General features: G+C 35.2%; 1 protein-coding gene across 8 annotated transcripts; it reads right to left on the bottom strand.

Annotated features, from left to right (window-relative positions):
- Window positions 1-1,908: 1,908 nt before the first annotated feature.
- LOC125207275 (coatomer subunit beta'-1-like) lies at window positions 1,909-10,644 on the bottom strand. Of its 8 annotated transcripts, none has more exons than XR_007173942.1 (26): window positions 10,489-10,644; window positions 10,235-10,255; window positions 10,058-10,119; window positions 9,569-9,623; window positions 8,998-9,034; window positions 8,574-8,899; window positions 8,352-8,483; window positions 8,119-8,267; window positions 7,867-7,935; window positions 7,416-7,566; window positions 7,280-7,345; window positions 6,761-6,949; window positions 6,291-6,431; window positions 6,120-6,194; window positions 5,850-6,026; window positions 5,654-5,745; window positions 5,343-5,459; window positions 4,643-4,757; window positions 4,370-4,441; window positions 3,953-4,149; window positions 3,777-3,870; window positions 3,510-3,616; window positions 3,176-3,311; window positions 2,863-3,045; window positions 2,340-2,405; window positions 1,909-2,205 (listed from the first exon to the last, which is right to left on the bottom strand). XR_007173942.1 is itself a non-coding variant. In XM_048106545.1 (26 exons), the coding sequence occupies exons 1-25, from the start codon at window positions 10,489-10,491 to the stop codon at window positions 2,386-2,388; spliced, it is 2,745 nt and encodes a 914-aa protein (XP_047962502.1). In that variant the 5' UTR covers window positions 10,492-10,644; the 3' UTR covers window positions 1,909-2,205; window positions 2,340-2,385. The 8 variants fall into 8 exon arrangements, 2 of the variants coding, with proteins under 2 accessions (XP_047962502.1, XP_047962503.1); XR_007173943.1 differs by having other exon boundaries at window positions 1,909-2,208; XR_007173940.1 differs by having other exon boundaries at window positions 2,854-3,045.
- Between the last annotated feature and the right edge of the window lie 205 nt (window positions 10,645-10,849).

Raw genomic sequence — 10,849 nt, forward strand, 5'->3', positions numbered from 1 at the left:
CCAAAATTTTCGGTGTATCGAACTTCGGTATAACTTATTTTCGGTATGGTGAATTTTTATACCGATATCGTACCTCATTTTCGGTATACCGAAATCGAAGTTCGGTATACCATACTTTTGTTGTATACCTTACTATAATTTAAAAAATACACTGTATTAAATATATTTTGTTCATATAATTTACAAATATATAAAATATATTTTATATATAATTATATATATATTTTACGGTATATAATTTCATTATTCAACGGTATACAGCGGTATATGAAAATTCATACTATTACCTTACAAAAGATCATACCGTACCGAAAATCACGGTATACCAAAAATTTGGTATTTTTGGTATTTTTTCCTTGGCCCTATATGTGGAAACCTACTAACTTTAGTAAGTAGAGTATATACTGTATATTGGTATGATTAATTTCTTTGAGATAAATTGCATAATCTTTCCCGTAATTAATACTTATACCTTATTTTAAGCCGCATACTTAATCACAGCTAAAAAGGAAATCAAGATTATTCAATCAGCCATTTAGGCTTTAGCAATCTAGTCCAATTTTATACCTCAAATTATGCCATAAATCACATTTTTAATTGTCAGATTAGCATTTCATTCAAACCTAATTCCCTATTCCAAATCTAGTAGGAGTATCAATTTAATTAATTTATTTTTTCATTATATTTTTAACGATTACTGAAATTTGTACTTATTTTGTAAAGCGATATCCTAAATAGTGGAGCAGTTGATTTTATGATTTTATAGCTTCGATTTTTAATATTTATGTTCAACTTCCCATCAACCCCTAAGGAAACTTGTGCACTATACACTAGAGGTAGGTGGTGATTTTAGAACTCAACAAATTAAATGCTTTTAAATAGGGATGAAGCTGCTAATTTAGGGGCATTTCTTTTGGCATATGTGATGAATAAGATTAAGGGGTGTTTAGTTTACAAGATTGTATTTTAAATTAAACATGTGGTGCGTTTGGTTCATGAGATTCAATCCCACAATTTAATCATTAATGGATAATTAGTCATAGTTAACCCATATGACTAAAATAATCTCACAACTCAATCCTAAATTGTATTTTGGTATTATTTTATCTAGGAACCGAACACCACCTAAAAGTATAGTAATATATAGTAGCTATTTATTGGGTTGATTGAGTCTTGCGTTGCTAATTTAGGCCAATTCAGTTGTGCGGGGTCTGCAACACCGCTGCTGGGTTCCACCGGACCATGCCTGGCGCCCGGTTTGGTTCCCATTCAAGGTGTGATTGCGGCTGCACACCTTTGGCAACGCCACTCTACGTTGTCTGACTCCAAATCACTCTCCGCCTCTCTGTTAACGATGCTCTTATGGGTGGCACATGATCTTATTTTAATAAAATTAATATTCATATATATTAAATTGTTCTACTTCGATTCTTTGGGATCGAAGAAAAAATTTGGGATTCTTTATAAATAGTACTCCCTCCGTCCCAGAGAAGTTGGCATGCTTTGAAAATAGCACGGGATTTTAGGAGGTTTTGTTTTGTGTGTTAAATGGAGAGAGAAAATATAATTTTTATATTCATGTGAGAGAGAACTTTTTCCAAAAAGGGAAATGTGACATCTTTTGTGGGACAAACTAAAAAGGAAAGTATGTCATCTTTTATGGGACGGAGGGAGTAGTAAATTTTATTTTAAAGAATAGCATGGGTGGTAATGTGGCTGTTTAACAATAGACCTGCAAGCCAATTTCTAACAAGACCACTCACAATCACAAGACAGAAGATTGGGGAAAATATGAGTTTTTTTAAAACAAAATAATTATGTCTATATTAATTGAAATTTCAAAATTCACTCAATTCTATTGATTAAAAATCCACATGCTATGATATTCGAAAAATTGAATTTCTGGTATGAAGAAACATGAACGTGACAGGATTTATGAATACAATATTATAGTCAGGATAGTGTGACAAAATTCTGCCTACATTAGATGATGAGTACACTCTGTAGAACACTACTATGTATCTACAATTCACAACGCCGCATGACAAGAGGTAAAATTACCATACAAAGACAGGGAGAGGGAGAGTGTGATTAAAAAAATAGGAACTCCAATAAGTCTAAAGCAGTGTAATATGTAGCAAAAATAATTGTGCTTATCTCACCACTTGTAGAAAGACACTCGGCCACCTGATCGCCTCTTCCGGGCTGCTGGGCATATGAGAATCGAATTTAGAGTCGAGCAAACAAAATTTTTACCAACAGAGATCCAGACAGAACCATGCAGATCTTCAGCACGTTTAAAAATAACTCAATGTTAAAAGAAGTTAAAAGAGTCTTACCACGAGAGAAACTGTATAACGCTGGAACCGTCTGTCTTCTCTGGCCTTAGTGACGAGGCGTAAGCACTGGATATAAGCAGAAGGGAGAAGAAATTAAGGACCAGCCATTGAAAGAACTGCTTCGTAAGATGGTAGCATGACTAGTCGAGCCACTAGAAACAAGACTTCATACAAGTTTTGACAAGGCTAAGGCATCATGTACAAATTGAAGCAGCATTTAAAGATGCTTTGAAGTCAAACTATGCGAATTGATTTGAAATTTCATATTTTTTCTAAAAAAATGGGGCAAAGGTCTAATCCAAGCAAACTTAGGAGAAAACTTGGATAATAATAACTGCTTCAAAATGTGGATCAACATCTGCTGAATTATAGAAATCTATGCATAGAAAGAAAAGATGCACCAAAAGCACATAGTGAATTATGTAGAGCTAAATAGAGGGACTACAAAAACTGGGCAACACAGCAACTAGAAGAAATCAATTAATCACCAGCAACAAAATTAGGAATATCACACCGGCCCAACCAATTGCTTTTAGGCTGACAGTTTTCCTTCATTATTCGTACCCCACTCTTCCTCGGCCTCATCTCCGTTAACAAGTACAGCACCATCAGTTGAGTCAGCATCCACCACAACAGGCTCTTCCTGGCCATCGTCATGCCCTTCTACTTGTTCATCATGTTGTGGTTCTTGTGCTTCATGTCCATTCTGCTCAGCATACTTGATAAAGTTAATTAAAAATATGAAAGAGAAATGTACATAGCATGATAACACAGACATAAGTTCCAGAATAATAACACCATCAGATAGGCTTACTAGGACAATAATTCATCAATACCTCGTAATCCACATCTCCGTTTTCTGGTAATTCTTCTTCTTCTTCTTCCATTTGCATGCTTCTAAAAGTTTCTACAAGACTTGCGGTTGATCTATCAACATTCTGCACATATTCAGATGCTGGAGGATATTTGCCCCTACAAATAAAATGGAAACAGATATCTTAGTGCCATAGCTAACTAATTTGAACTGTATATTATATTTAATATGATTCTGCAATATTCAATGTGGAAAGCAGGCTGGACAAAAGACAAACCTACAAATGATGGGTAATTTACGTACATAAATATGCTTGATCAAATAATAATGGTGCAGAAATTATCTAAATAGAAGACCTTGTCTCTGCAGCTTTGGCTTCAACTGCAAAAGCAATTTGCCAATCATCAAACATGTTAGGATACTCTTCCGGATCAGCAAGAGACTCGGCAGCTTTCTGATTAATCTGCCAATAGCAATGGAACTAAAATTTAATAACAAAAAGAATACCGTAAAAGGCATTCAGCCTTAGTTTTCTTTTGTTTCAATAGAATACATCTGTAGAGTATCCTAAAGCATGACTCCTACAATTAAAAAGTAGACATGAATAGTAGCAAGATGAGGACCTTGCTGAGGTCCTTTCTCCAAAGAGAAACAATCTCTGACACTTTACTTGGGAGGTATGACCGTGCCATCAATGCAGCCTCAGGTATCCGATTGCTGCAAAGGACTCACAAGTTATAACTTATAAGAGTTATTATAACTATACAGCAGACCAGCTAGATGAAAGTAACGAGAATACCTATCAATCAACAGCTGAAGGCAGTCCTCCAATTTTCCCAACATAAATAAACAAAGGAATGAAACATTATTTTTCCCATGTTCTTTGGCAAGAGAAGCAAGTGTAGAAATTCCCTCAGCATTGCCTAAGGAAGAGTAGAGTAGCAACAAACCACTCATGTCCTTTGCTTGCTTCAAGCACTCCTCTGCCATCTCCAACTGAACCACAATAAATAAGCATAAGCTATTAGAAAGGAAGAGACGTCTGGACCAATCTAGGTATCCATACAAATCAAGCATGGATGAGGATAAATGTGATCTTTAGCACCAAAATTAAAATAATCTAGAAGGAATTGGCTAAAGGATTTAGCAGTTAAACATTCAGGTCTTATAACAAAAGCCATCATTTTAGCTTATTGACTTATAGTCAGGAGGCTACCATCCCAGTAGACAAGGCTAATTCACCCAATTGCTTCCACTTAGACTCGCTCTGTGCTACTGTTGCAATTTCCTGCAGTGAAAACCATAAATGTAACACAATAAGAACTACATATTCAATCCAAAGACAAGAATTCAGAGTATAACACGAAAGATATTCTTCCAGAGTAAGCAGCCAGCCAGCCAGCCAGCCACAACAAATAAAAAGTGTTTGAGCAAAAATTTTGAATATATAGAGAGCTCCAAGAAAAAAGAAAAAGTTAACACCATTTACCTTAGCAATTTCTAGTTTGCCTAGCTGTATGGCCAACTCAAATCTATAATCAGGATCTGTAGCAACTTCAAGTGCGTCTTCTATCATACCTCGTGATTCCAAGAAACGAGCGACACTACATGGAGTATGATTTTTCATATTAATTAAATTAATAATGGATGCAGGAATTTATGTGTCAGAATCAGATTGAATGTGAATATGTAGAGATAGTGAGAGCGAGCAAGTGAGCCAACCAAAGAGAGAGAGAGAAGGGGGTTAGAACAGGGTATTAAGAAATTTTTCTCTTACATTCAGAATCTTCACTATTTAACTTTAGTAAGGAACTAAAATCAGTCATTCAGCAGTCAAGAAAAGCCAATCTAAGAATGTTAAATCTGACGTATATACGTTAAGAGCTAGACTTCATAGTTTAGAAAGATCAAGAAATCCAAGGTGTTCTTTTTATGTGTACAAATGAGTGATTGTATCATAAATTGGAGGACTTCAGAGCAAGCAAGAACAAAAGAAAACCAAATTGATGTATGCAATTAGTTTATTAAATACGTTGATATTTGACTCCTCAATTTTGAGATAAAGCAGGATTATTTTCATTGATGCTGCACATGAATATTAATTTCAATAGTTAGTTGACTTAGTTATCATGCATATTTATTTTGGAGAACTTTAAGTAACTAACTAAGATGTTCTGATATTAACAAACCTGTTGAGATGTTCCTTTGGAATTGATGGTAAGACCTCATTTGCCCTTTCCAAGTCACCACGCATTACAAGAGTCTTGTATTCAATCAAGCTGAGTAGCAATGTGTATCCAATAACACTGCAAGATACATATAAAGGTTATTTTTGGAGATAAACTAAAATTAAACAAGAAGAGCCCCTTCCCCTCACATCAAGAAGAAAGAAGTGACTAATAATTTCTTTACTGGGTAAAGATTGTACAAACTATTCAATTCTTGTAGTCAAAATAAAGTACACAGGCTATGTTTCCAAGAGAAATCATGAATAACTCACTTAAATTCTTTGTCAAGGAGATAAACACGACTTTGATTAGCAAGATACCCAAGCAGGTACATTGGTCGGTCTAAATGAAACATTGTTGTCACCTAAAACATCACATAACACAACGTTTCTATCATACATTCTGGAAATAACATTTTACAAAAAATAAGATTTATGATATAAGTAGGTATGGTAATGTAAGTCCTACCTCACCACCCACGCAGTAATTGAGTCTCCAGGAAGAGTTATTGTAAATAAAACAATCCCCAACCCAAAGTCCAGTTCGTAACCTTTCATTAATTTCGTAAAGAAGCTCAAAAGCATCTTCCACACCTTGTTCATCTACTGATCTTCCACTATCTAGATGAGCAGAAACAACATCACGCTGCAACATATAAAGGCCGATTCAATTACAAACACTTGCCCAAATTGAACCCTGGTGTACATTCGTGAGATATAATATGAATACACGCCTTACGTTGTATTTAAGTATATAGAATGATGTATCACTGGCAATGGTCACCAAATCACCGCTGTCAGCCCAGTAGAGATTCTGGAATATATCACCAAGAAACAGATTAAAAAACGTAACCTATATGGCTGAGACAGTAAGATTCAAACCAAATATCTTAATCTGCAATTTTCTTACTTTAACAGTGACATCAATTCTCCGTATCAACTTGCAATCAGCCCAATCATAGAAACAAATAAAATCATTTGAACACATTGCCAATAAATTGCCACCATATATATGCTCGGCAGAAAAAGTGGGCCGGATGCTTTTCTTCTCCTGAAACAAAGCCACTGAATCGTCATTCTAATAGAGTAATAGTCAAATGATGAACTAAAAACTCAATATAGATTGCTGACAAGGTTTATTTATGAACAATACACAAATGTTAATATGTTTCCTTATTAAGAAGAACCATACATAAGTAACTGTACAGCATATTTGTGTAAATGCAATGTAGCAATACTAGAACCAGAACTGGAATAAATTTAATGCAGAACTTAAGAAAGAGTATTGACAAAGCAAGATAGTAAGACTGTCATCTAGTTTTAAGTTTATATCCTACTAGGACAGAAATGTTAATACAAAAAGGATTTTTAAAAAGCAACCTGGAAATTTTTGGAGAAAATCTTAATCTTAGATGTGCTTTCTCTAACAGCATATTCTCCTTCAGTTGACCAAACAAATTCCAATGCCGAGCCAAATGATCTGTTTCTCCATGCCAAAGCTGTGTATATTATGTATTCACCATCTCCACATACAACAACAAACCTACCATTGGGATTGTGCTTTAAGCTCTGTCAGATAAGAAACGAGGAGAGAGGAAAAGTTAATAATATGACAACCTAGAAAGTAAACAAGTGAGCTCGCTTATTTCAGCTTAATGCAACAAGAATCTAATACTAAAGAATCAAAATATTCTCAGTTTTAATACGCTAAATGTCTTCTAAAAATACGCAATGAGATTTATATTCAGCATTTCAATTGTACATGAGGTGTTATTTTTTTTTAAATAAGGAAAAAAGAAGATGGAAAAAGTGGAGGCAGAAAAGATAACCATCCATATTCTTATACACAAGAAGACTTAAGATACTTAAAGCAACATGTTCAAATAAGTAGAAAAATACCTGTGGATAAAGATCACAATTTCCAAGTTCCTTAACTGCCAAGGGTAGTCTCTCTCCATCAGCAACCTGAGATGAGCTAATCACAGACCTGCATGTGGCTTTTAATTCTGGAGTTAATTTGAAGAAAACTACATACCTCATTATCTGCCCCAACAGCCTTGATGTTGACCGTCTGAATTTCATTATGCTTGGCCCAAATTATTTTCCCCCCATTGTCCATACTAGCAACAGGTACCTCACGACCAAGCTTTACCATGATCGTGCCTTCATCATAACCGATTACGACCCTGAGCATTGAGTGATTCAGATGGGCTATCCAAATAAAAGAGGCACACACATGCAAACAATTTAGTTCTTTGGAGAATTCTCTATAGTTCAAAACCAAGTAAGCTAACTTGGTCAGATTCCTCGGGTAAAACCAATGCACTTCATGTCATAAGTTTCTTCAGTAATAAGGTTAAAAAATATAAGTATACAGTTTCTCATATTACTTTTCCTAGAAACAACTTTTAAATTTAAAGTCAAGATAGTGACACAATATGAAAAGTTAGGACTTTAAGAAATAAAATAATCATAATGGAATGTACCTTCTCGAACCTTTAATGTAGCCAACTGCCCAAACTCTTTCAAGGTTATAATTCAATGTGTTTTCAAGTCTGCAAAATGATAAAAGGGTGAGACATCTCATCCACAGAATATGGAAAGAGAAAAATGGGATACGGCACCCACAATAGTTACTGAATATATACAACAAAGAGGGATGTGTAACATATTCTAAAGGAACAATTGAACAAATACGGCAAGTGTAAGTATATAACACTCTTTGGAAAACAGGTCACCTGTAAGTGGTTGCATGCCAAATGCGGACAGTACCATCCTCAGAACCAGTTATGATAATGGGAAGTTCAGGATGGAAGCAAACTGCAGACACATTGTGTGTGTGGCCTTCTAATGTCTGCACACAGCTCTTTGTCTGGTAATCCCACACCTATTTGCAAGTTTTACAGATATTTTAGATTATTGTATCTGAGCTTCACTCTCCATAAGGCTAAAGGCAGAACAAGAGACAAACCTTAGCAGTGTGATCATCAGAACCAGTAATGAGATATGGTTTATCACCACCCGTGAAATAATCAACACAATTGACTCCTTTCAGGTGAGCATCCAAGGTAAAGTTTGGATCAGGAGAGCCAAGATTCCAGATCTATGAAAGCAATTTTGCAAGCTTATGCAATGTCAAGTGAACAGGAAAAAAAAAGAGAAAAAAATTATCAGTGGGTGATTCCATCTATACCTTAATAGTGCGGTCAAGTGAAGCACTGGCAAAAGTATTTGTATCTTTCGGATTAAAAGTCACTTGCATAATATAGTGAGAATGACCCTCAAAAATTTGAGTGCACAACCATCCCTTCTCCCAGTCCCAAAGCTTTATTAGCATATCATCAGAGGATGACAGCACGTAGGGAAGAGTGGGATGAACAGCCACACACCTGATATAATCTGTATGTGCCTCAAACACTGTTACCTTATCCATTGTATTGTAATTGTACACGCGAATGAACATATCATCAGCACCAGCAACAACCCACTGCTTTCGTGCGATAAATTTAGCCGATCTAACTGCAAGATGATGTGGTAGGAACTAATATAAACATATTTCTCATCATGTTAAATATTCTAGTCTCCAAGGAATTCAAAATTTGATTTTAATCATGTACCTGGTAAATCTGTAGCCTCAAAAGATTTAACCATTATCTGTAGCAGCAGAATTAAGTTTCAGAATATTAGCTTATAGTGAATAAGAGATTATTTCAAAGCTAGTTACAGAAGTGCCAAGGAACTTAACGTCCCTTTTCAAATAATTCTCTGATAATGCACGTCTTTGTTATCATATTATAATGTAAGCAGGTTGATGTCGATTAGGTTCACTGTTCTTAGAGAAACTAACCCCTTAAAGTCAAAGTTTATATCTTTGGTAAGGAAAGTTGTGGACAAAATCTACCCCATATGCAAACACATACACCAGGAAAGCATAAGCCCAGGAGTTAGGTCTCATATGAACACAACAATAAGGAGCAGCTTTTTTTAACAATTTGAATATTTTAGACAACAGAAATAGAGTCACCCCATTATTAGCAGATGTCTATAAAACTAATTCTTCGAATGGGTTGGAGATGGCATGCAATCTGAGAAGTAGTTTAAACTCTACAGTCTTATATTATTCTGGAGTTGACAGAGAAGACCAATCATTGAATGGTATATCATTACATCATTCGTGCATTCCCATACCTGAGTCTGGTAATTCCAAATACAAACAGTCCCTGAATACAAACTTGTCAATATCCTGTAAAAACACAAGAAACATGAATACTTCCAATTTAAGGGTGACCAATGTGGAGAGCTGAAGAAATAGATCAGTATACTTCATCCCTTATACAAGCAAATCAATGTATACTCTATCTCAGAAACACTAACAGCACAAACATTGCTTGGATGCAGTAAACTGACAAGTATAACAATACCTCGAAGTTGATTAACAAAGAAACAGCAGGGAACGTGATTTTTACGTGTTGATATCTTAAATTTATTAGTACTAGAAAAAAGCTGTTGAAGTGTTTAACTGATTCAGTTGTTGTCTCAACCAAAAGTCCAAAACTAACAATTCCTCTTCCATAAAAAACTAACCTTTCATAAGGAATTATATCCATATTGCAAATTAAGATGCAAATGCAAGTACGCAACTACTATAACGCTTTAGTTGATTCCGCAGGAACATACCATGGCTCTGTTGGATGCAGATCCACTGATTTTACTCTTTGTGATCGTTGTGCGAGTTTCCTCTGATGAATTAATTAGAAGGAAATATGTAAAAAAAAAAAAAAGTCAGCCAAACACTCTTATCAGATGCAGAAAATTAAAATCAGTCGCACAATTATAATTGAACGGCATTGGTACCTTGATTTCCAATCTGAGCGGCTGCACCAAATTCCAGAGGAAGAGGAAGTAAACAGAAAAAAATGAGTCAGTAAACAATAACATTACCTCAGATCTTTATCAAACCGAAAATAAATCCCCTCATTCCCGGAATTACAAGCACGATCAATTGGAAAACAAGTTAAGTAGCATGAATTCGAAAAGGATGGCAGATCTGGCAGACAAGTGGCTAATGCGAATAACAATAGAATTCAGATAGTAGCAGAGAAAATCACCATTTTGACAGAATCTGTTGACAATTGGGAAAGTCTTGGGATCGGAGTGTAAGATCTGCGAGGAGTGAGTGAGTCCAGAAACAAGCAGTTGGATACTGAGATCAAGAGAGAGAAAATTACGACTAGTAGAGAGAGAGAGAGTTGAGGTCTTCGACTGTGAAAAAAAGTCAATAACAGAAGAAAGTTTTTTTTATGAAATTACTATTAAAGATTCTTATTTTATGAAATTCTTATTTCTCCTATATGAAAATGATTATTTCTTCCAATTTAATTCCATGGTACATATGTAAAATCTCTAGTTTTAACTCTTGATCTGGAGAAAAAATTCCCTAGTCAAGAATACCAAGGTGACATAGGTATG

Source organism: Salvia hispanica, chromosome 2, assembly GCF_023119035.1.
Source record: "Salvia hispanica cultivar TCC Black 2014 chromosome 2, UniMelb_Shisp_WGS_1.0, whole genome shotgun sequence".
Classification (NCBI taxonomy): domain Eukaryota; kingdom Viridiplantae; phylum Streptophyta; class Magnoliopsida; order Lamiales; family Lamiaceae; genus Salvia; species Salvia hispanica.

Coding starts and splice junctions, on each gene's coding strand:
- LOC125207275 (XM_048106545.1), bottom strand. Junction 5,460..5,653: donor CTCCTTGACAAAGAATTTAA/GTGAGTTATTCA, acceptor TGTATCTTGCAG/TGTTATTGGATACACATTGC. Junction 3,046..3,175: donor ACGGAGATGTGGATTACGAG/GTATTGATGAAT, acceptor TATGCTGAGCAG/AATGGACATGAAGCACAAGA.